Source organism: Leptodactylus fuscus, chromosome 7, assembly GCF_031893055.1.
Source record: "Leptodactylus fuscus isolate aLepFus1 chromosome 7, aLepFus1.hap2, whole genome shotgun sequence".
Classification (NCBI taxonomy): domain Eukaryota; kingdom Metazoa; phylum Chordata; class Amphibia; order Anura; family Leptodactylidae; genus Leptodactylus; species Leptodactylus fuscus.
The window spans coordinates 68727521-68754493 of record NC_134271.1 but is presented as its reverse complement, the minus strand read 5'-3'; the positions used below and the strand labels follow the sequence as shown (position 1 = coordinate 68754493).

General features: G+C 41.4%; 1 protein-coding gene across 3 annotated transcripts in view; it reads right to left on the bottom strand.

The window, feature by feature from the left end:
• The window catches only part of URI1 (URI1 prefoldin like chaperone), a 59749-nt gene that overhangs the window by 21391 nt on the left and 11385 nt on the right, over positions 1 to 26973 (bottom strand). For 2 of the 3 annotated variants that reach the window (XR_012717241.1, XM_075282114.1), the window contains exons 2-4: positions 16253 to 16287; positions 12418 to 12496; positions 11795 to 11930 (exon numbers count right to left, since the gene is read on the bottom strand). Coding sequence is in view for 2 of the 3 variants with exons in the window: in XM_075282114.1 (XP_075138215.1) it covers positions 11795 to 11930; positions 12418 to 12496; positions 16253 to 16287 (250 nt within the window). In the remaining variant the exon portion in view is untranslated. The remainder of the gene's footprint in view (positions 1 to 11794; positions 11931 to 12417; positions 12497 to 16252; positions 16288 to 26973) is intronic. The other variant, XM_075282115.1, reaches the window with a different exon arrangement.

Below are 26973 nucleotides of genomic sequence, written 5' to 3'. Positions count from 1 at the left end.
CCCCTTTGATAACTTGCCATTTAGGAGAGAGAAAGTTCTCACTCACCACACTTAAAATGATGTTACATCTCACAATAATTCATCCTCCATTCACACAGTACATCCTGCCCACCAGCCTGCAACCTTGTGACATTATACAAGCATCTTAAAGAGAGGGATGAATTTCTAATTTTTTTTTTTTCGACCAATTTATTTATTTATTTTTCCTTCAAGTCAATTTACATACGTTAATCCTCCATCCTCCTCCTTTCCTTGCAAATCTTTAAAAAATATCAATACTTAAGCTGTGGAAGCCTTGGCCTGTTTTAAACTGGGAGGTTATTAAACAGGCCGTCTGGTGGCCGCACGCTGCAGCTGACAGCTGTTTAGCATTACCATTTAACCCTTTCCCTGCCGACGTGGCGGTGTATATTTAGACACAAGGGTTAAGTGGCCGGAAGGGGTCTGCGCTGATCATCAAGGGAATATTGTCACGTCCTGTGTTTGGTCTCCAATTAGCAGAAGGCGGTAGAATAGTGCGAGGTTGTCTCGTTATGCGTCCTCCGCGATCCGAAAGCCGCTGAAGAGTCATCTGCGATTCTCAAGATCAAACCACAAGTGTCTGGCAACAGCTGGGAGTTCTCATGCGCTTTGAGTGTGGATATTAGAACGGCACGCTTTAGTTTAACGTCCAAAAGAGCGCTCAATGCGGATTGCTGAAGACACCTTAGAGGAGCTCTCTGGTAAACAGTAGCTGGGTAGCCCCAGCCTTAGTCTGCAAGTTGTTTTTTGTTGTCTTTAATAAAACAAAAAGTCATCTTATTTACTTACAACCTGTTTTTCGATGAAGAAATAAAAAATACAAAAGAGGGTGGGGGTGGAAACACGCCCACAAAACCCACCAAAATACTATAAACTGGATAGAATGAAAAACACTACACTTTTCAATCATTTCCTATACTTTAGAGCAGGATTCCACCGCAAACTCTCTATGCCTTACACAAATTCTAATGTGCTTTCATCACAGATTTCACACCTATGCACTAAAACGGGGCAAAATCCATGTGAAAATGCTGCACATTTCTGCCAGACACTGAGAATGTTGTCGATTTGAAGCACGTTTGCTTGCCTGTGCTGAACAATTTCACTTTTTAACATTGCACCTTTGGTTTCAGTGGTCACATGGGGCACAGGACCTTCAGCCTCAAGAAAGCCCTGACGGCAGGAGATTGAGCAGAGATCAGCAGCATGCAATGGAACAGGGACAGGTGACTAGGCTTTTATTTTATACCTCTCCCACCTCCACAGGGGTTGGTGCAACCCTTTAAAATTTTGGGTGGATTCAGAGTCAGAAAAAAAAAGATCAATTCCAACTTCAACTCAAATTGGTTTTAAATATCCAACTATTAATATTGTAGAATGAATTAGACGCAGAGCTTGTTGCATATTTACCTTCATAGGAATTCAATCACTGGCTTTTAATGAATTCGAGAATCTTTATAAATCATTGTCAGCCATTTATTAAGGAGTCGGGCTGTGGAAAAATAGGAGTTGGAGTTGGTGGTTTGACCTACAGACTCCACAGCCCTGAAGATGATTGAGAATAATGAAAGAATAAGCGACAACTATTCATGAAGAGCTTCATACACCTAGCATTCATTATTGTAACATGGGTCATTTACTTATGAACACAATAGGGACATGACTGTGTAAGGTCCCCATACTAAAAGTAGTAACCCTAACAAGGTCCCTTATACGCCAGTATATAAGTGTTGTGCACCTCACCCATACAGTCTGAAGACTGGAGTGCTGCGCAGGATGTGAGAGCAGATGCTGGACAGACACACCATTAAAGCTACAAGAGTTTTGGCTGCTCTAAAAAGACAAATTTCCTAGTGGAGGCTTCCTGGCACATTCTTCTGCAATGATAAAGACAGCTATATATATGACATTTCTGGTGGGGTGGGTGGGCTGTCCTGATTCTAGGGGTGGCCCCCTTCCAGCTGTACACATGGTTTATACATAAATATCCAATCAATAAAAGGAACTTATGATTTGTTTTTAATGAAATGGGTGCCAGCTGTTAAATCTGCATAAACCGCAACAGCGCCACCTCTAGGGAAGAAAGGGACATAGCACCCATTTGGGGAAAACGTTTCACATTTTGAAAATAACTTTTGCCACGCGTCAAATCATGGAGGACACCAGTAGATTTGCTGCACAAAGATGTAGCGAAGCAGACAACCTGCGGGAATATACAGTAATTTATCTGTGGGCCGTCAGCAGGATGAGGGGCAACTAACACAAAGTGTACTGTGCTGCAAACTTATACAACACCATATCACTGCATATCTAGAAAGCTGGGTGACAACCCATTAAGTGATCACCCAACTTTCTCAGAAAGAACAGCTTGTTTCTTTAAAAGCAGGGACACATCCAATATGGCTACCACTACAGTTCCCACAGGGGTCATAACCCAGCTTTACAAGAGCTCTGAATGTGAAAGCTACCAGTATATATTCTGCATGAGTATCACGGCCAGCTGTAGCTAAAATCATGTGTTGTCGTGTAAATTCAGTGGCATAGAAAAGCCAGGTGCTATACAGTAGGTCATAATGGTTGTCACCCAGCTCCTTGAAATGCTGCTTAACAACCAATATAGATACAACATTGTTTTTTACCCAGCTTTCCCAGACGTCTGAATTGAAAACCTGCACAACTACAGAACCAAACATAGGAACAGGGGATGTATTACTATGTATTGCTAGGAGACGTGAGAAAATATATGGGGGGGGGTCATATTATATATATATATATATATATATATATATATATATATATATATATATTTTTTTTTTTTTATTATATACATATATATATATATATATACATATATAAATTACAAATATATATATATACAAATTTTGGTCGCTGTTAATGAACCCTAAAAAGTTTCGAAATATCACTTTGACTCATTATGGGGACTATTTCTGATGGAATATTATGAAATACAGATGACGGGGTTCCAGATTAAAGGCACTTGACTCTATATAGAGGCAGAACTGATTTCAAGGAGGACCCTAAATGCGTGTTTGTCTGTGCCACCGCCGATTACCCTTCCAAATGATTCTGTATCTTATATCAATGAAGAAAGCGAGCGCCTCGAGATTCCTTATTTCAATAATCCTGATAATTTGCTCTTTTATAAAAAGGTCCCCCCCCCCCCACATCTCTTCTCCCAATGATTTCTTTTCTTATGCTAAGCAGCTCTGAATACTTTTTTTTTTTTTTTGTTATGCCAGGATATTTACGCTGCCTTGTGAGACGCGTTATTGCTATTTTTGGTGAGTAAAAAATCAAAGTCTTTTAAAGAACTTTAATGGCTTAATATGTGCAATGCGTTTTGGGAAGCAGCACAATGGAAAGGAGGTAATTATGACCCCCATCCCCCAAGTTTATTATTGCCAGGCAAGAGGAAAGGAAAAAAAAAAAAATGACAAAATAAGACAATGCTGAGATATAAGCAAATGTCTTCCAGATAGACCTAAGAGTGCCAGGAAGCCTGTCGTAGGGAGCCGTATGCCTGAAGTTAGAGCACAGCATCTGAAACACTACAAATAGCTTGAGATCTGATATACCAAAACCCGTTTTGGCCACTCCACCACAATCATCCGGCAGAAGAGGTCAGATACACCTAGCACTGAGAATAATATCACTCCCTGCACAACAGAACCTCCATGCTGATGGTTTCTCAGTTAAAGAAGCAGATAAATCATTTCTCCATTAAATGAACCATCCTTTGTCCAAATCTTTGATGGAACCATTTGCTATCCATCATTATGTTCTTATATTATCTGGTTCTGGGAAAGTTGGGCGATTCCTACCAATTTAGTTTCCAAAAGAACATTCTTCTCAAGACTACAAATCTGCCTAGAAGGTGCAGGCATATTGGAGGCCATGTACTCGGTGCATTAACAAAGCCAAGTGATAACGGATATGCCCACTGTTACACGTCTGACTTGGGTAGTCACTCAGCTTTCCCACAGTCTAGAAGGGTAAATATGATCTGTTTTGCATCGGCAAATAGTATGGTATTCAGACCACAAGAAAATGGCCGCTTACTTACTGTGTAAGAGGCCATTTTTCTTGTGGCCGCGGGCATGCGCAGTCGGCTCTGCCCGAGGCTTACAAGTTTGACCACCTGTGCCGGAAGAAGACACGTGAAGAGGACGTTCCTGAAGAAGATGGAGGCGTCGCTGGAGAGTTCTCTCGCAGCATTGGGGACGCCCCCCAGTGCTGCGGGAGAACTCATTTGCATACCAACGAAAACTGGGATTTCTACGGAACGGCGGCGCGGAGAAGACATCTAAAGGTAGGAGAAGAATAGCCTTTTTTTAAGGCTATTCCTACGTGTTAGGCAGAAAAATTTGTCTTTTAATGATAGGATCCCTTTAAATGAAAGAAGTGCGCCAGCATTTTGCTCAACAGGAGGATGATACATGAATGTGTGTGAACATAACGCATAAATATATTTTAGTACATAACTCCTCTTATTTGTCCCACATTGAAAATTTAGGTAGTCACAACAGCTTTATTACAGCTCTGAATAGAAAATCTGACTACTAGTGCACTTAAAAATGTAGTAAAGTTGGGTGACAGCCAATTAAATTGCCTAAAACATCCCATTTCTACTGGGGGAGGAAAGGAAGCCATTCAGCTCCCCATCTACCAAATAGTGCAGCAATAGTAGTGAGAGGTTATACTGCACAAGAGGCCAGATTTGCTGATCAGGACTATGGGAAGATGGATGACAACTGACAACATGACAGCTCCCTCTGATTTTCCTTGACTATTAAAATTGTCATCTGGTCTTCCAAAGACTATAAGGCTTGGGCATGTTCAAATGCAACATACATCATATGCCTTCGACTGGCTCAACTAACATACATCCAATGTATAGAGACGTGTCATCAATATGTGGCTGATCAGGGTCTCACAACCGGGACCACCACAAATCAGCCGGATGAAGAGGCCGCAGCCATTGTGTGCCTTGCAGCCTCTGACTGCAGGAGGACCCAGATGTCAGACATCCACTGATCACATATTGAGGACCCAGGGATACAATATACAAGTCATGGAAAACATCTTTAAGGCACTGTCAAAAGATGCCAATAGAAGAAGACCGCAGACTACATCATGATCCCTTCAGATCCCAGTAAGGAAAAGTTTGTTAAAGTCAGTGCTGCCACACTAGCTATAACTGTAGCGACCTCTTAGCTGCAAGAAATATCACGTTTGTAGGGTGTTTTCTGCCTGTGAATATAAACGGGAAAGTTTTCAGGCAATGACAGAAAGCAGGTTTCATTGCCCCATATTCACAGGTATATTTGGAGTGGAATTGCTCCTTAAGCAATTCGCCATCAGGAAAAAAAGACTATACAAACACCATCTGTCTGACTGATTGCAGGATAAGGAGCCGCACACCAAGGTGGAAGACGACAGAGAAATCTCAATCCCAGAAGGATTGTAACCCACGAGTTGTTCATCGCAGCGGAGAAACCAACTTCAAGCTGAATGGAGGAGGCGTCCGTGCGTGTCTGGGGATTACGCTACAGAACGGCTCATATCATTCTCACCTGAGGGTCCCCTGAGGCGCCTCCAGCAAATCTCTCCAGAAACGCAGTTAAATATCATTTTCTATTACAATGTAACTTAAGTCTAATCAATTGTGCTGTGAAAATGTCAGAAGTGGTGAGCGTGCAGCGATGTATATGCCTGACAGCAGGCGCTTAGCCTCAGAGTCATACGGCAGAAGCAAAGCACCCCAAAATCAAAGCAGCCACATTAATACCCATATTCTAAAGTGATAGTACTTCTCTTGGATGTCAGTGTCAGAATGGTGGGAGTCCATCCACTAGCACTGCTACTGCTCTTCTGAGGGGGTGTCAGAACAGAGCGTAACTACCACCTTCATTGTTTTACCTTACACCGCCGCACTACAGCCAACCACTTTGTAGGGTTTTTCTAGCACAGCTCTACTGAAGTAAGTGGGGCTTACTACAATTCCCTATACAATGGATGGTCAGGAGTACTGCTGTGGAGCAGAAACTGAGAAGAGGGGCCTAGCACTAAATGTAGTCTAGGACGCCACTGACCTGGAGGATAAAGGGGTCCCAGAGTACAACACCCATAGATCATAAACTGATGGCATATCACAGCAATATGCTATTACTTGATAATATGGGAACATCCCTTCAAGTCCTGGAGATGCCCTATTCTGTTTAAAGCTTCATTCATATGATCTTCAGTTTTATCAGTTTCTGGGAAAGCAGTGTGACATCTACCACCGGCATCATTACAACCATCACCCAACATTCCCAAATCTGCCTAGTTGTGCTGTTATATTGGGGCAGGGGCAATTCCCGTCACCCAACTTTAGTCATCTTAATGGCATAACTGCCTAGTCATGTAAGAGATATGGCATGATAGAATGTGTTACTACACAGGTAGGCGGATATGCCATTCAGGTTATTAGACAAGCTGAGTGGCTGTGACACATTCCATACTGCCAAGCCCCCCTCCCCCACTCCATATTCCTAACTAGGATATGTCATTTAGAAGACAAAGCTGTGGCAGAGTTTCCAAAATGTATAGACGAGAGGTATAGATCACTGTATAGGTACTCAGAGCTGTTCAAGGGACAAAAAGTTCTGACATAGATACATCCTGATGTCTCTGAATAAATAAGCAGATGTGCCATTTGGGAGTATGAGAAAGCTGGCACTTGTGAGAGCAGTACAGGAACCATATTGTTTGTTACTCAGCTTTTCCAAACTGGAGATCTGTCTACTCGTGTATTGATATCGGATAGAGAAATGGATCACTGTATGATGCAGATTTGTCACTTAGAGTCTAGGAAAGTTGGGTGCCAGTAATGAAAGTTTGTTCCCATGTGACTGCTCTACTAAGGCCTGGTTCACATCTGCACATGGGTTTCCGTTCAGGGAGTCCATTTGGAGACACCCTCCCCCCCAAAAGGAAACCTAATCCACACAAAAAAGTGGTTACCTAAGGAAACCTGCGGACCCCATAGACTGTAATGGGGGGTCTGTGTGGTTTCCGCACGGAAAATGTGGAGAGAAAAGCGCTGCATGCAGGATTTTTCTCTCCGCATTCTTAATGTGGAGAGTATATATATATATATATATATATATATATATATATATATATATATATATATATATATATATATATATCATCATCATTAATATTTATACATTTTTTATGATTAAAGGGCAAGTATCTTATAGGGACACTGGAGCAGAATTAAGTCTACGAGAAAAAAAAAGGGGGGGGGGTTTAGTTGGCCAGAGTGCCCGATCTCATTGCAGCTTTCATTTTTTAAGAGAATATGAAATACTTGTTTGTTCCAAGATTATATGAAGTATATTAGAATACAGGAAAACCGTACTCTCTCTTTTCCCTGTAATTAACCCCTTCCTCTTGATTTGCCTGCTTGTGGAAGTCTCACTGCAGAAGAAAATGTGTCATGGTTTATTATCAGCTGGCAAAGTCAAGGCCTAAAAATAGCAGCGAACCCCATCTGAGTCCTCACGTCCCATCAGCAGCGCTTTCCGATGTATTCCCTGGTGTCGGCTCCAACATCGCCTGCGCAGGATACAGATTGGAACATGGAGCATTTAGGTTCCTTATTAGCATCTCCCTTAATCAGGAGGAGAAGGTGAAGTGCGGGGAGCGCCATTCTCTCAGCTCACTTATTCTGAGGCATCTGTAACTACTGTTCAAAGGGTGTGTATACTTCTGAAACATTCTTTTCATTGATTAACCCACTAACAATCACATTCAAATTGAAAAAAAACTTTTTTTTATTGCAGAGTTTGAATTTATGGCTGAAAAAAAAAAAAATTACTGACTCACAACTCCGGTGCCTTATGTGTACTTTAACCCTTTAGTCACCTTTACACCAGTAACAATTTACACGCCTCAGCAATCCTGTGAACATAACGTTTTACATTTCATTTCAATGTAGCTTTATAAGACCTTATAGTTTGTCGGTACATATGACTATCAGTTTTTATTATTTGTTTTTGTTCTTGAGAGGTACTAATACTAATTTTATTTTACAGGTTGTTCCTGATACTAGCAAAGCTGAGTGTGTACTGAGCGCACCATCAGCTTTGCTTTGGTATATAACACTCCCGGAGAGCACATGAAGGGACCTCTTTAAATACATCTAAAAGTAGGTGTTTAAAAAAAAAACCAAAACATTAAAAAGTAGTTAAAGAATCTCCTAGATTTGCGCGTTTATATCTCCTATGCAGAAGCATGGGACATCAACTCTGTGGTTGCTTCAGGCATCTTTTTCGGTATGGCCTGCTGGGGGAGCAGTATATCAACCAGGGACAGAAATAGACTTGACAGGCTGATCAGAAGGGCCAGCTCTGTCCTGGGGAGCCCCCTGGACCCAGTACAGGTGGTGGGTGACAGAAGAATACTGTCCGTGATGACCTCCATGCGGGAGAACAAATCCCACCCCATGTATGAGACCTTGATGGCACTTAGCAGCACTGTAAGACCCCGTCTGCTTCACCCTAAGTGTGAGAAGGAGCTATCGCAAGTCCTTCCTTCCAACCGCGACCAGGCTGTATAATCTACATCAGACCAAGCGAAGATCACTCCGCACAGAAAACTACATGACCCTGAAGTCTTCCTTCTTTCTTCTCTTACTTAGCTGCTACGGACTCCTAGTATATCTTCTTTTTCTCAGTATATGTGTGTCTACTTCTGTAATATATTACTGTGTATTATCCTGTACCTGTATTACTATGCTGCTGTAACATGCTGAAATTTCCCCACTGTGGGACTATTAAAGGATTATCTGATCTCTCATATCCTACTAATATTATAAATGTGAAAGTTTGTGTGTGTTACACTTTCACACAAAAATGGCTGAACGGATTTGGATGAAATTAGGCACATAGATAGTTTGAAACCTGGATAAAAATATAGGCTACTTTTTATTCCAGTAAATGACATAGCTTCACGACTGTTATGCATTTATGTTCACATATTATATTAAACTGCTCTTGGCAGCAGCATTATCTCAGTTAATTGGAGATTGATGATAAAGCCATGTCAGTTATCTCTTTAATTACACACTCAGCTAACCCTCAGTGGATTTTGTACATGCATTTGCATATTGTCTGATCTGCTCCAGGCAGTGCTGACACACTGGATGGGAAAACAACTTTAATGCAAATTGGCAGTTTGCCAATTTTAAAAATGCCAGGAAAAAGAAAATCTAATTTGTTGCAAAATTCTAAAACAACCACAGCTATGAAGGTAGCCAGAAGTCAGAGTTCTCCTCAAGCGGACCTGAGGGGGACTATCAACGCCAACAACACGCTCATTACATGCCGTGCCAGCAAGCTGCTGAGATGCCGGAACAATCACATGCATGGCGTGAGGAACAAGTTCAGCAGCAGGACAGCTTGACAGCTGCCGAAATGCCAGAGCAGGCGAACTATCAACGGCAGCAATATGCTGAAAATAGGCGGATTATCGACGTCAACAATACGCAGACGAAGTCACGGGCAGAGGCTAATAAACTAATAAATATGCACTAGAATTGTGCCACAATTTTTGGAGAAGTAATAATGATATAAATAATAATATACGTCTTACACCTTACCTTCTACCCATTTGGACACTTTCTAATACTTTTCAATCCTTGTCCGACAGGCGGGCAGGCATTAATGAAAAGGCAACAGAACCGAATATGCAAAACTATGAGGCAGAAAATGTCCCAAATTTTTAGTAAATGTGCCAAAATTTTGTTGTAACCTAAGGCAATTAATAAGTGGTGTAAAGATAGATTGGACTGGCTATAAGTACGCCATATTTATAAACAGCATTAGACACTTTGAAAAGTCTGGCACAGGTTAAGACTGTCTAGTCTGATGGGCCACTCTCCTTGTAGATGTGGAAAAAGCTAGTGAACTCAGTTTTACCATATAATCAACTGGTTTATAAAAAGTTAGGCTCTGCCCTAAAAAATTCCAAAAAGTCTGGGGTTTCTGGTGTAATTCACCTCTCACAATACACTACTCCTACTACTAATCTTTTCGCAAAGCCCTTAGTGCATTTATTACTTAGATAAGAGATGCTGATCAATATTCCCATGACCACACCTAGATTTCTGACCTCTATAATATTTCTGGGGCCATTTCTGGTTGAACGGTCCTGATTGGATTGAAACGTATTTTAGTATTGTTGCGTTTCTATGCTGTCGCCCACTACAGGTTGGATTGACTACTGCCTTTTTCTTGGCTACCCTGCCTAGACTTCCTTCGGGACTATTTGTTTTCTTTTATTATACTTATGTTATGGACTCTGCAGCAGTGTTTTGCTTGTTTACATTTTCTTGTTTTTTACCCGGTTTCTGTGTTTATTGTACAGAATACAGATTGTATTTAGGGCTAGTTCACACGTGGGCAAAGGGGCAGATTTTGCCCCCGGCAGCACCTTCCTATGTCAGCTCATTCATTTGAGCCGACAGCGGAGGGGAAAGCCGCGACCGCGATGGTCGCAGCAGGCGGGTTTTGACCAGAGAGAGACACGGCTCGCCGCGTCTCTCTCGGTGTCAAAACCTGCGCGGGCAGTTCACGTGTGAACTAGCCCTTATTCTGTCTTTGTATTGGACTACTTATGGTTCGTTTACACTTGCGCCTGGTATCCAACTATCGTGAATCTGCCTTAAGATTAGAAAAACAGATTCAGAACGGTTTGCAAATGTTCTGTTTAAAAACCCATTCACTTCAATGGGTTTTTGAAACCATCCGCAGGTGTCAGATTTCAGCCTCTCTGCCATGTATCCTTATTTTTTGCAGACACGAAGTCCTGCATATCAGACTTTGGTCTCTGTCCAAAAGAGCAGATACACAGCGGAGAGGCTGAAAACGGACACCTGCGGATTGTTTTAAAAACCCATTGAAGTGAATGGGTTTTTAAACAGACTGTAAACTGTTCTAAATCTGTTTTTTTGATCTTAAGACGGATTCACGATGGACGGATACCAGGCACAAGTGCGGATGCCCCCTTACACTGGGTTCACCCCAGCATCTGGACTCTTATCAGGTTTCCGTCTTCTGAAACCTTTCATGCAGAGTTCGGCCGTGAGCACCGGTGGGCTTTTTATGCTCTCCGCGGCCAAACCGTTTTTTTAAACCGGACACAGAGTACTGCATGTCCAACTCTGTGTCCGGTTTAAAAAAAAAAAAAAAACAGTTTGGCCGCGGAGAGCATAAAACGCTCACCAACGCTCACAGCCGGACACTTTTCAAACCCGTTCAAATGAATGGTTTCCTGCCGGCAGGTTTCCGTCTCCTGCCCTGTTTTGTGCAGGAAACGGAAACCTGCAGAACAGAGCCCCGGGCGCAGATGTGAACGAGTCCTAACTTGTATGGTATAATGTACAATTTTCAAAAAAAAAAAAAAAAAGGTCTAGTCTAACCTCACAATGTATAAAAGTTAAAACAGTATGAGTTTATTTCGCCACCTGTGTTTTCATGGTTACAGATTACTGTTCATAAGCTTCGGATAACTGTAGGTTGTACGTTCATCTGACCAACAGATATCCCTTTCAACCCCGCTCTTCCCATACACAAGCACTACTACAGATTCCCTTTTTACCCCTCAGGTTCGTGGAGAGTTGGGACGCCACTATACACATTAGATTACACAATACGCATTGTTCTCACATAACACCAGTAGGCACGTCTACTTCTGTACTCACGTTTTTTCCTGTGATCCACTAAACTCATTGCCTGTTTTGCTGAACATCTGGCAAACCAGTTGTCCCCAAGTAGTACGGTAACTTCATTGGTTTGGACGAGGCGCCCAGGGATGAAAGCTAGGGGGCCAAATGGTACCTGGAAGAAAAAAAAGAAGTGTCAAGACTAAAAATTAAATAGGTATACTTTAAACAATTCCCCACAAAATGTTTTAGTCTGTACAATGTAGTGCAAAAAAATAACTAAATGCTTGTTTGTATTCAGCATCACACACAGAGCTCTATGGAGAGGGAAGGAGGAGTAGCAGGCTGCTGTCGGCTGGTTAAATGATTATTGCATTGTTCTGTCACTGGTAGCCTCTTATCTACAAACTTAGTGTTGAAAGAGCACAGGATGGCAGAGTGTAGCAGTAGTAGTTATTTGAGTGTCTTTTCTAACAGCCAACTCCCCCTCCATCGACAAATACGTAGAAAGTAACTCAATGAGAAAAGTGCAGAAGAAAACTATTTTCTTTAATAAGATACATTACAAAGTTTCTTATATTCACCTGTACTATTCATCTAGTCAAGGCTGTTTATAACTGAAGGTGTTTTAATGCAAAATGAGCAGCTTTTACAACACTTACCATAATATCATAGGACAGTTTATCCGGCAAGGTTGCCAGTCGTTCCTGAAGTGCATCATAGTCCTTTTCTACCTTCTTCCTAGAGAAAACAGATTGGAATATGACGTTTGAACACTTTCTGCCTCCCCAAAATCCTTTAAACTTAGCCCCCCTGTCGAGAAGATGTCCAACTGTGGGAGTAAAGATGACAACTCTAAATGGCATCAGCAATGGAAATTTATTACATATTAGTTTGCGATAATTTGGTTTATGCCATTTTTATTTTACGACTTTATAATAAACATCTTTGTTACTATTGTCGCTTCTGTTATTGTCGCTATTTTTATCATATGATCATTTTATGATTGCGCTTAACATTTTAATGGTTGTTACTGTTTTTGTGGTAATTGGCATCGCTGTGGTTTTATTATTATTAGTGCTATCTTCTATGAGTATTATTCTACAGATATTTTAATAAAGTATTGTATAATTTATCATTGGTGCCATTTAGTATTATCATGCAATTATCTTATTAGTTATGTTTGTTATTTTATTATAATTATTGTTGCTATTTTTATTAGTAATTATTTTATTACTTGTTTTTTGCTTTTTTTATAGTTATTATCACCATTATTGGTATTTTTATTACTATAGTGTGTTTGTATGCAGTGCCGAATCTTGATGGCAACCAAAGTATATTGGAAACGTTGGTGGCGAACAGATTTCTGTTCCTCAGGTGTCTGCCCAAAAAGTGTATTGCCAGCCAACATTTGGTCTGTTTTCAACTGTATGAAAAAGTGTAATCTCCACACTTCACTTTTTAATACACGTAGCTGCAATATATACATGAATGAATTGAGCACAAATGGTGACTTTGCATGCTCTGTGCTCCGCACGCCACTTTTTTTTTTTTCAACGAGATCATGGTGGGAACTCCATCAGATGCATCATTGTTTACGCCAGTTTTCAGGTGTAAGCTACAACACAAATCTAAACCAGCAAGAAGCTGGCATAAACTTTTGTTTGGGCGTATGGACCCAAGTAGATTCTCTTAATTTATGACACGGCACGCACCTTATCACAAATTAGGCACAAACTCGAGGTGAGATTATCAAGATTGAAAATGGCAGTTTTGATAAGTATACCAGTAGGTCTTGGTCCATAAGGTGTCACTATCACTATGACCAGAAATCCACTGGAATAAGGTCCACAAATTACAAAAAAAAAAAAAAAAAAAAAAAGGGGCAGCACCCACATAAATTTTTATAAATTAGTCATTATCTTCTATCATCAAGAAATGCGAAACTCTTTGTGAAGCATCTTCTAGAGAGTCTATCAGCAGGAAATCTGGATTAAACCAATGACCGTACTTTGAAGGGCTGCTTCTACACTTTTCACTTTACTCTCATTGCAGCTCCATTTTCATGAAAATCAGGATTTTGTTATGAAAATTGGCTGAAAAGGGATTTGGGGCATTTCTTTGCCTGCTGGGGCTTTACACTGTGCTCTAGATAATTGCCCATCTCCTCTCCCAACTGCATGAGTAACATTTTCCACTTTGTCTGCAAAGTTCTGTCAGGAGAAACGGCCCTAAAACCCCTTTCAGCTAACTTGCAAGAATAAAACATTGATTTTCATGAAAATGGAGCTGCAATGCAGAATGAGAAAGACGTCATTGGAAACCGTAGAAGCAGCAGACTATAATGGGGTCCGTGTGCTTTCCGCACGATCTCCACATGAGTCAGGTTGACAGGAAAGTAGATCGTGAAGTACTTTTCTGTCTGGATGTTCTGTGCGGAGACCGTGCAGAAAGCACACGGACCCCATTATAGTCTATGGGGTCCATGTGCCTTCACTGCTCACTGCTTGCCAATGCGTTCGGTAGTCCATTCGGGGGGGGGGGGGTCCCCATGTGGACTTCCCGAACGGATTACTGATGCAGATGTTAACCAGGCGTAATTTCAAACAAAGACAGAGTATATTTCTGGATGCATAGATAAATACAATTGCACACTGCAGATTTTGCTGTGCCTGAAAACCAGTTCCACTCAGATGAACAGGATTTTTTTGGAGCTCACAGATTTCTGCATGTTCCTTTAAGGAAATGTGAACATACCCTAAATGTGACCCAGGAAGGCCAATTTAACCTATGGCGTGGACTGTATACCAGTCTGCTGTCAGTATCTATAAAGAGCAGACAGATGCAACTTGCAGATCGCTGCATGGGCAGATGGGATGAGAGCGTAATAAACAATTAGAGGACTTGACAGTTCATCTCAGGAACACGTCATGGATTTTTCATTATTATGACCATGATGACCTATCAATATCCGATCAGTAAAGGTCTCAGAGTTTCTACATCCCCACCAAACAACTGCCTGAAAGAGCCTGCAGCACTCATGCAAGCAGTGTCTGGTCTTCAAGGCCACATACACCTGCTCACCATCTCTTTATAGTGATGGTATGGTGATACATGTTTACTAGACCGATGCTTTTGAAACTGTGAGGTGGGCTTACTGGCTGGGGAGGCACAGGCTTCTGTCACTGTCATTCTCAGCACAAAGCAGGCAATCCAAAGCAGACACTGCACTAATATTGTCAGAATTGCGTTCAGTGCAGTCTCTGTAACTAGACAGGCTAAAGGACCTGTGATAACTTAATCACCAAGAGTTCACAGGTCTGTCACCCTGCAGCAGCTCAACCAGAGTCTCCTATGCTGCAAACTGGCATTTCCTTGCTACTACACAGAATTATTTGGTTATGCATGGTGGTATCCATTTGGCACTGCTAGGATGAAATATTGAGCTGCACTGTGGTTTTTGGCACATTTGGAGAACTATTTTGTGCTGCACTGTGCTGTTTAGCTCTTCCCAAATGCATTTTCTGCTGGACGAGGATATCTCACACTGGAGGGGAGGTATTTTGTACTACATAGCGGTGTGGCAGTGGGTACTGTACTGTGGCATTTGGTTTCCACTGATGAGGGTATTGTATGTACAGCACAGTGGCACTTTTTTGGCAATCCATGATAGTATTTCTTTGCCCCGGCATCACATCAGTGACTTGTGAGGTGAGAGTCAAAATAGTTTGAGGAGGCCTATAGTAGACACACCAGGGGGTGGCACGATCATTGTGACTGGTGGCCTGTTGATAAGAAATCATTGTGCCATGCAGTAAAGTGAATATATATATATATATATATATATATATATATATATATATATATATACACACACACACACACACACATATATATATATATACACCCATGTACTTGTGTCACTGGCACTTAGCACTATTACAGTAGCAATCACTGCTGCGCAACGCATTGACCCTATCTGCTGTGAAAGACATGTACAGTCCTTGGTAACAATTGCTGTTCTACAGGTCCATGGTGGTGCGCAAGCATGGCTTTCTTTGAAAGAGAATGTCAACTAGGTATCCTCCATCTAGGTTGCGTACATGCCTCCCGTTTCCCAAAAGCAATGGAATCCACAAAGTAGCAAGGCAGCGACTACACCATCAGCAGTTTTTAAGGTATGCATTCAGTCGGTAGAAAAGCAGATTACTTGACACTTGTTGTTTTTCATCCATACATTCTGTATTGTGAAAAATGACAATGGAACAGAGAACAAGAAGGAGGAGTCAGAACAGGAAAAGTAAGTAGATGACAACCACCACCAAGTGCAACATGTTGATTTGGCCTGGATACTAGAAGGACAAAGTGAAGGACGCAGTTGCTCACATTGCTGGCATCTGTTTAGCATGTAAACTTGTTTGCAATCTTATAAAATAAATAAATGTCTGAATAAATCCCAAGATATTTTTACATTCTAAAGTATACATTGTTACTTACCAGTGCTGGATTTTTTCCTGGCAGCCGATGACCACCTGTCAAAAAGAAAAAAGTAACATGATTGTAGACGACTGTAATATCAATATATCAGCAACATGTTCAGGGAAGCTAACACATTGTGAATAAACATTGATACCAGCTGCAAAATATTTGTCTCAAAACAGAGCAGTTTATCACAGTCTAATGCTAGAAGATTTTTTTTCCAATTATTTAAAAAAAAAAAAAAAAAAACATTTAGTAAAGTAATAAAAACAAGCTATGTGTAGATACTAATATAAGTAGCAGATTGCATTTTTCCCTTATTATATAAAAAAAAAATCTGTTATCACAGTTCCAATTTACAAATACCCTAGCTGACACTTATTTTTTACATTACCTAAATCAAAGAAACTAAATTAAGCATTACAAAAAAAAATAGACACAGTATAGGACAAAAAAAAAAAAAAGTTTCCGGCAGATGTGGTAAAAAAAAATTCTGCAAAGTAAGATTGTTTTAAGAAATAGAAGTATTACCAAGTTATTTTTGCCAATTAATAAAATTAAGTGAATGAACAAGTGTGATATGAATGTAGGTGTAATGTAATCCCAGACATTGAAGACTACAGAGACAGTGGTTGGCAAATAAAGGGCACATCATGCTCAACTCCCTTCTAAATCCTATGTCCAGCAATGCCATCAGCTCAGAACTGGCAGAAACCAGTGGGATTCCGGTACACTCGGCTATTGTTCAGAGAAGTCTGGCCACAAGTGGTCTTCATGGAAGAATTATGGACAAAAAGCCATTCCTTCAAAGTAAAAATAAGGTCGAGAGAGGAAAGGAGAACTATGTCCAAACACATAGTACTGGAGTGCAGAAGAATGGCAGCAGGAGTTCTGGACCAAGAGGTCACAATTTTAATTGGTGAAGGATTCAACAGTGAAGCCCGATGGGGGTTCCTTGCAAGTTTGAGGTTATATTACAGCAAATGCAACTGGGGTTTGGTCAGGATTAATGGAGTACTCAATACTGACAATTATAGGCAGATACTTATCCACCATGTAATACCATTAGGAAGGAGTCCGACTGGTGTCAAATTTATTCTGCAGCACGACAACCAACTAAAACATATAGCCACTGTAACTGAGAACCATTTACAGCACAGACAGCAAGATGTTTCAGAAGTGATGATATGGCCCCCACAGAGCCCTGATCTCAAGATTATTGGAGACTGTCTGATAAACATGTAGAGCAGTGGGTCTTAACCTTGTTTGAGGTACCGAACCCACCAGTTTCATATGCACATTCACCAAACCCTTCTTTAGTGATAAATCAAATATGATTTTTTTTTTCAAATTTAAGACATAGGTATATTTTTTTTAATAGTACACAATTAACCGTGCATATGGCCTAGGGTTATTTATTTATTATGCTTACTTATATAGCGCCATCATATTCCGCAGCGCTTTCCAGATATTGTCAGTCACTGTCCCATATAGGGCACACAATCTACATTGTGTGGAGTGTGGGAGGAAACCGGAGTACATGGAGGAAACCCACGCAAACACGGGGAGAACATACAAACTCCTTGCAGATGTTGTCCTTGGCGGGATTTGAACCCAGGACTCCAGCGCTGCAAGGTGGCAGTGCTAACCACTGAGCCACCATGCTGCCACTGATGTAGAGCCAGAAGAATGTAAGCAAGCCTACATCCACAGAAGAGCCATAGTTAGTTCTCAAAGAGGTTTGGAACAATCTCCCTGCTGAGTTCCTTCAATAACCATGTACCTGTACATATACATGTACCTGCTGTCTTAAAGGTAAAGGGACGGTCACACCCAATATTGATTTCACTTAGATGTGTCTTTTGTTCTTTCACAAAATAAACGTAACACTTATTCGTCTCATTCACAAACTATATATATATATATACACACATATACACACACACATATATACACACACACACAGTCAGTTATGACCACCAGCTTATGTCCAGAGCAACCGCCACGTGCAGAAAGGACAGCAGATAGATGGGCTAGGACCGACTCAATAAAGTGCTGGTTAGTTATCTCAGGTATGTGGAGCCATGCTACTGCAGTTCATGAAAAAATTCCACAGACCATAATGCTGCCTCAATCAGTCTGCGCTCTTCCAACAATGGTTACATGGTATTTGTTCTCTACTGTTTCTCGTCTGACTCTTTGGAGAAGACAACCCATTGCCAATAAGCAGTGGTCCAATTCTCATCTGACATCCCAGTGGTCCAAAATGCTGACATCCCAGAAAGCCAATAATGATTCCGTTCTGCAACTCTGATACATAATCCTTCTTCACCCATGACAATGTTCAGACAGCTCTCTGCGCACCCTACTTACTCACCAAGCCAGCCCACAACACATCGCTTTCTTCATGAGGTACACACTGACAATGTCAAAAGTAGGAGGTCACCATAATAATCTGACTCAACTCTTATACAACAAACTATGCACTGAACTAATAGATACAATATAAATAATTATAGAGAAAAATTTAAAAATGATCATTTTACTTTAAAGGCAGAGTTAGTAAGTTTTCCCAACCCCTATTGGACAAGAGGTCGAGTCTCATGCTCGGTTCCAGTTCATCCTAAAGGTGCTCACAGGGGGAATCATGCAAGTTCTTCCATACCAAATCCATCCAACTATGTCTGTATGGAGCATGCTATGCATCACAAAGTTGGAAGCATACAGTTAACTAAAAAGTCTTTGAATGCTGAAGAATTTAGATTTGTCGTCTTAGACCTAAAGGGCATAGGTCAAACCCTAAAAAACAACCCACAGCATTATCCCTCCTCCACCACAATTTACAGTTGCCACATTGCAGTCAGGCAGGTAACATTCTCCTGCCATTCATCATATGCAGACTAGTCCATCAGACTACCAGATAGAGAAGGGTATGTTGTCACGCCACAGAACCTAGGACTCCTATCATCCTAGTTATCTTTGATGGTAGGAGTCCCTACCTTCCAGCAATATACTGTCCATTACCAATTGCAGTACGGGACGTATGTACTCCTAGCATCATGGATAACTACAGTATACTGCTAAGAGTCTCACTTACGGCATGAAGTTCAAGCCAGTAAATCTTGGGTGAAACTTGATTATGTCCAGATAGTCTAAGATGTGTGTTCCAATACTGTTCTCCATACATTTTATAATGTGGTCCTCCATTTTGATTGGAAAAATTGCCTTTTATGTCATCTAAATTAAAGACAGAGGCTCTTAACGGCACATCTAACAATGAACTGAATAAAGGCCAATATTAATATATGTTTAACGTTCTTGTAAATAAAAGCAAGAAAGTAGAAAATCATAAAAGGTTAACTCCTTATTAAACTATAAATAAAATAAAAAAGAATTCCATAAATATTAACTACAGCAGACCTATTAGGGTGACATACAGCTTAATTATATCTTTATAGAGGAGATTTCGGATAAACACTTCTAAACAATAAACATAATATCTGCACTAAGTGAAACAAGACTCTGAAAACACCAACTTCAGACCTATTACAGGAGACGAGACCACGGTGGGTCTTCACAGTCCCATCAGGGGTAAGATACCTTCAATGCCTCCATCTCATCCTATTGATCACACTCATATACACACTACTAGCAATTTTTGGGCTTGGAATTTTTTCCCCCTTCTAGTAAACGCAAGTTACGTCTCAACAGATCAGAAACTTTACAATTTCTACTTCTCTAAGGGGGGCTTGCCATTCTTCAGGGGAATGATCCATATGTGACAGTGGCGTGCAGTGCCACACTCACGCTATAAATCTGCATTGATCTTTGAAGCTGCCATTTTACTCCAACACAAAATGATGCTCCGGTGCCCATTTCATGTCACAGAGCAAAGATTTATGTGTGGCTGGCGCAACATCTGCCGGCATATTTGTACTTGCATCCAAGAAGGTACACAATGCTTCCACAGCTAAACAAACACTTTCCTGCTTCCTACAGCAGAGTTGGAATAATGCGAGAAGACGGCGGGAGGGGCAGCAGAACGTCACCCTCTTTCAGCTTAATTAGAAGTCGCCACATTGTGAAATATAGCATACTCTGATGATGAGGGGATATGGTAATACAACCTTGAAGTGAACAGGCTGCAACGTTACCTGTGTATGCCACGGTGTGTTCATCCATCATAAGATGGCGGCCACTAAAGATCAATGCATTCTGGCACTTATTGATAAGCTGCTTATTCCAATGTATACTTCATAGCACCAGCAGGAAAAGAGATGGAGGAGAGCGAACTCATTCAGTTTGCAGTTATCTTTCCTGACTCCACATAAACATGCATGTAAATACTGACATCGGCTTCTCTCCTGGGAGAACAAAGCAAGGAAAGTTACAATCTAACATTTCCGACCCTTGTTCCTTCTGTCTGAAGGGAACAGTCTAACATGTATGGCCAAATGTACATGGAAAGGTGGGGAAAGAAAAGTGCCAACGGTGGGGCAGAGCATTGGAGCAGAAACTGGGAAAATGAAAAAAATGGGAGGACAATAAGGTTGAAAGTGACCAAAAAATGGGAGGACAGCTAGGAAAAAAGTGGAGGTGGGAGGAGAAACCAAGCAAGAAGGTGGGAATAGAGTAAGGTATCACTGAGGAGAGGAGAAAGGGGGAGGAAAGTAAGGTAAAAGTGGGGGTGGAAGAGGAGTGCATGAGCGAAAAGAGAGGAAATGTGGAAGAAGACAGCAAATGAGAAGATGGAATAAGACTGGATTAGACAGGTAGGAGAGGAAAACGGAAAGCAGGAGGATAGTGTGGGCTGAAAGGAGGTGGGGAGAAAGAGAGCGCAAAAGAGCAAGGGGGGGGGGCAGAATGAAAACAAACTGTAAGGTTGGGAGCTAAAAGCGAGAGCGAATGAGAAGATGAAAAGAAAGTGAGGTAGAGAGTGGAGGCGGGAGGAAAGAATAACATGATGGGAAAAGAGGGAGGCAGTCATAAGAAAAGTTACCTACTCTGACTACAAAAGAAAATGAATCATTTCAATATTAATTATTAGAGCTATAGTTTGTTGCCCATTTACTTTCATAGACATTTAAGAACTAGTTGTTTTTAATGAATTTGCAGGATTTTTACTGTTTATGACTGACCATGGCTGTCGGCCATTTGTGAGGGTATCAGAGTTGGTATTGGAGTCAAGCTGTGGAAAAATAAGAGTCAGGTAGGTGGTTTGGGCTACCAACTTCACAGCCCAGGCTAAGCGAAGAATAAGGAAGAAAGAGGGACTTGGGAGAAAAATGCTGTTGAAAAGGCGGGAGGGTTGTGAGGTATAGAGCGAGTGGAAAGTGGAAGTGAGACCAGCGAACAAGTATGGAAGTAGGAAGTGAGGGACATAGAGAATGGAGGTAATAGGCTGTGCTTACAGTACAATCTATGGATGGCAAAGACTGAAATTATAGGCCGGCCTGTCATACACCTGGGGGCAGATTTCTGTCCGATGCCTACAAGCAACTATATACTCATATTCTGTAGTAGAAGAGTTTCTTCCTTTAAGACCACCGCAATACACATTAAGTACATACATTGCACACGGACTGTAATGAGCGTCTGTCAGTTCATGCATGAAGCGACTTCTCCAGTCTTGCATCCTCTAAGAGCAGCACATTCATTAACCTCGACATGATAATCCTTTCACGGCTGCATATTAACTAGTTACATATTCATAATCATTTACATTATTTAAAGGGCCGTCTATGAGATTTGCTCGACTATATCCATTAACTGCGGTGATAAAGGTTACAGAAGATATTTTACTTAATGTTTCCAAGAAGCTACTTTAATTAGCAAATATGCAAATGAAGCATATTTTTTGACAGATAGGGCCAATGCCACTAGTTCATATGTTTCTTCTAAAAGCCATAGTCACACAAATAAAGCACAAGATGAGTCTCAGTTGGTATTCTGGCACATATTAATAAAAGACTTACTGATGGAAGGTGACGGCTGCTGCTACTTATTCCCTGACTCAAAAACTAAAGGAGACCTTACACATGGGATGTGTATTAGATGAACCCGCCAACTTTGAAATGATTGGCCATTCATCTAAGGTGTATGGGGGAGGGTTTCTGACTCACCCCAACAGCAGGTGTCGGGGAACATAAGGATCAAATGGCCGTGGCGTTTTCCTTTCTCAGGACATGTGCATTGCTTGGCCTGGCATGTGTATAGTCTGCTTTAATTCTAGTATATTCTGGTGGTGGCCCTTGACAGTGCCTTGGTTAGCCATGTTTAAAAAAAAAAAAAAAAAAATTTAACCATTGCACTACAGCTTTTATTTTCATACAATAAAGTGTTTAGTCTAGGCCAACTCGGACGATTAAATAAGTTGCACATAGAAAAAGTGTGAAGTTGGTAGTAGGTTGCATTCCTTACGTTGGCCCATACAGTGAAATGGGTCACCATCAGTGGCCCCATAAAGTAAAATGGCCTACAAAAGTTGTCCTCCACTCAATGGCCGGGCCCCCTTCACTGTCCACTTACAAAAGGTGACATTAGTACAGTACTTACTTCATTGCTCCCCGGCCAAGTTTTTCCCAAGCTATATACACACTGCTAAGATATGTCATGTGCGCCCTGAGCAAGATGAAACTGTAGGGGAGGGGAGCAGAGAGTCAAGTAAAGCAGTCAAGTTTCCCGAAACTTGTAGGCCGCGAGTTGCAAAACAGTAAGCAGGTAGCAGAACTGGCTGTATCCCACCCCTACCTGTCAGTTGCAGATGACAGCCTTTACAGCTATACAGTGGCTTTGCTCATGCAAAACTAATATCACATTGCAACACTGCAATGTGATACTAAACAGGATGTGATGTGACCACGACATAACTTTTGCAAAAAATCTATGCATAGGGCAAATGGTGAGCTTGCAGTGGGCCTTATGGTAGTGAGTCTGTAACAGGGTATAGACAAACTCAATGGCATAGTGCAGATGAATATCATTGCAGATTTTAAATAATATGTATTATGCACATGTACTTTTACCTGTGTGGACATTAACAATGCTTATAGGGTGTGCCTACTTCAAGTCTTATGTGTGCTCAGATTCATAGTCAAGTCTGAAGTTCTTCCAACAGCAGAGTTACTGTCCCTTCCCAGCACCACAACATAAAACCAACCCATTCTTTAAAATGGGAGGGTAACGCAGACCCCCATTAATCAGTAGTATATACAACTATGCTACTGATCCCTCTCCATCTTGTGCACATCATAATAACACTAAACCTACCATTCTTTGCCTCAAAGCAGCATAATATAGTCCTACACTTCCTGTTATGTCAGATTTGAGACTGTCGCAGGTTTGCTGACTCTTTAAGCCAACTATTTTATCAGAACAATACTGTGGATTGGATAGTTTTAAGCACAGAATTATCATCAGAAGAAAGAAATGGACACAAGCCAAGAACTCAGTCCACCTTGCTTCTCAAAGTCACCCAGAGTGCTACCGCAACACTAATTTAGGGAGGAATATCATTAGCCAATTCGGCTGCAAGGCAAGGGTTAATGCAATACAGCACAGCAGCGCTGTCCAAATCCAATCCTGAGGGACCCTGACAAGTCCATCTTTTCAGGGCGAAACTTACCGAAACCCTTTCCTGAGCAATAAGTGCAGCAAAAGATAATTGATTGCCTGTTAATTAGAAAAATTAGGAAGCATTGGCAGGTCAGTGGCCCCTGAGAATGAAGTTGGACAAGGCTGGTGGAAAAAAAACAAATGGCTTTAAAACGTGATTACTAGAGCAGTCTATAATGTGATCATTCATCTTCCCGGCCCTCTCAGTCTGCTAAAACCACAATTATCAACTGTTTCCTGGGCCTGAGCGTGAAAAATCTCTCTGTACTCAATGAGATTATCCAGATGTATTCCTGCAGCTGGCCACCAGGGGGAAGCAGAGATTCCTTTACATCTCCATGCTAAGATTTCTAGTTGAGATCAGAATCTTAAAAGATAGCATTAAATAGAAGGCAAAATTCTGAAATTTCATCAGATGATGTAAGAACATTCCTATTCAAGGTCAGCAAGCACAGATATTGAAATGGTGAGATACAAAGTACATACATTACAAAGTTAGAAACCTTTTATTATGTGTAGGATAAAGTAGTTCCCTTTCCATTGGTGCCCCAGACCCCAGAGTATAATAAACAGAGATCCAGAGGGGATAAAAACATAATTTAAAAAAAAAAAAAAAAGCCCTGGCTCCGCTGCACTCTCCGCCGCTGTCGGCCATCTTCAATGACATTCGGGACGTCATGTGAACGGGGGGGGGCTGTGTCGTGATGCGTATGTAACTCCAGCCGGCAACGGCCTATAAAAAAATTTTAAAAAAATCAACGCAGCAGTAGCGGCTGTCGCCGGGCCCCCTACTGTCCCTGGGGCCCTGTGTCAGCCACTACCACTGGTACCCCAGTAGTTATGCCCCTGGGAGTAACATTGGTGTTCGCTTTGATGGTTCTCCGATGGACTAAAACAACCGACACAGTGGGGGGAGATAAAGCTAAATGTAGAGCAAGTCTATCGCCACTCATCACAAAAGTGGCCTGCGATGCACACACATCACCAGAGGTCTGCAAATTTTTATGTCGAATAACTGGCGCAAGTTAATAATAAATCTACCCCTGCTTCACCAACAAGTTGCGACTCACAGTGCACCGGGAAATCTAGACACAAGAAAACCTGAGGAATGGTTGTTTAGCGGTCACAAAGCGATTCCATTCACTAACAGCAATGGGGCATCCTGGTGATCGTTGGTCTGGAACATGAGTCGCAGACAAAGTTGCCACGTAGCCTTAGATTAATTTACTACACCATCTGTTACCTATTCCTCGCCAGTGGCAGAGAACAGGTTAACAGATACTGTAATTGATTATAGTCATTTAACCTTGCGTGTGGCAGCTCTGGCCCCTGCTCAGACACTGATGATCTAGGCCAGCAACACAGTTTCTGCACGCTGGTGTTAAATAAGTTTATTCGAGTACAGAATCTATTAACCTGTTTCTCACCAATGGCAGAGAACAAGTTATCAGACGCTGTAAACAATGAATGTCATTAATGCACAAGTCTGCTCTTCACTTGAATTCAGCTCTGTACCTTTGGCTCCAGACCTTGCCACATGCAATATAGAGCCCCCTCTCTGCTATCAGACTGTCTACCGCCAGCACTTGCAAAGCAGGGTCAAACATAGAGAGGGTGAGGAATGAGGTGCCAATCTCCGTGTAAGCAGGCTAGCCTTGGCTGAGCAGTGCACGGCTATAGATCAAAGGGGTTGTCCCATCTCAAGGATCCTATCTATACTGGCAGCTTATGTAAATAGAAGACTTTTCCTAAATATATTGCTTTAAAAATGCTGCTTTGTTTACCTGCTGTGTGAACTTATTCCTATCATTGTTTACACAGCGTTTCCATAACCACAGACCTGTGAGATAAAGGAAGTGTCCTCACTCACTGCTTTGTCAGTGGACAATCAGTTCAGCTAATTGCAGTTTGCTGACAAATCCCTCTTTGTTATCTCTCTATGTAAAAACACAGATAACACGGAGTCAGTTCTGTACAATCATGTGTATATTATCTGATCTGCATAAGTATTGGGATACTGATAGTGTCCCATTTAGCAAGCTGGGGAGGGGGGAGGAAGTGAAAAGAAGAGACAGCAGGCAAACTGCTGAAACAAGGAGATGGGGAAAACCCCTTGAAGCGCAGAGTAGAGACCCTGCTAGCAATTGAAATGCCAGGAATATTTCCATGCGTATTAAAATGTATAAATACCATTTCAGGCGTCCATGACATTTGAACAGGTGTTATTGCTACCTCTGGTGGGGCCCTGCTACAGATTTTATTTTGGACTCAAGATCCCCCAACTATGTATAGGGACAAACTCCACAACCAAAACAGATTTTCTACATTACAGCATCTTAAACGCTCTCCGTTATCAGCTTTGAGAAAACATTTGAACCCAAGAAAAGTTTCTGAAGCAGCTGACAAATGACCCCCCCCCCCATTCCCGTGCTTCAACCATCAGCACCACATATATAACATGCAGCTGATGGAGGCACAATGGTATAGCACATTACGGTTTCATTCAGACTCCTAGCAATTCCGGGGTTCTTTAAAGGGTATATGACAAAAGAGGATGAACCCAGCATCAGCTGAGCGGTGATAAAATTAAATTTAACTTTTATTCATGCCATGAGGAAGGAACAAACAGGAGTTCAGAAACGCGTAGCCATATAGTTATATTATACTCTGCATCCATGTTAAAATTCCTTGTGAATATGAAGATTTTTTTTTTTTTTTATGAAGAATGAATAAAAGTAAAATTTTATTTTATCACCGCTCGGCTGATGTTGGATTCATCCTCTTTTGTCGTATACCAATTCAACGGGTCAAGGTCCACCTGGTTTCTGTGCATCCCAACGTGGTGAGGAGAATACTAGGGTGAGCTGGATCATATTCACATATTCTTGCTCTTTAAAGGGATCCTATCATTTAAACACTTTTTTTTTTTCTAGTTGACACATCGGAATAGCCTTAAGAAAGGCTATTCATCTCTTACCTTTATAAGTCATCTCCGGCCCGCCATTTGGTGAAAAATCCTTTTTTTTTTTTTGGTATGCAAATGAGCTCTCTCGCAGAACTGGGGGCTTCCCCAATGCTGCGAGAGAACTCTCTCCAGCGAAACCTCCATCTTCTTCAGCAACCCG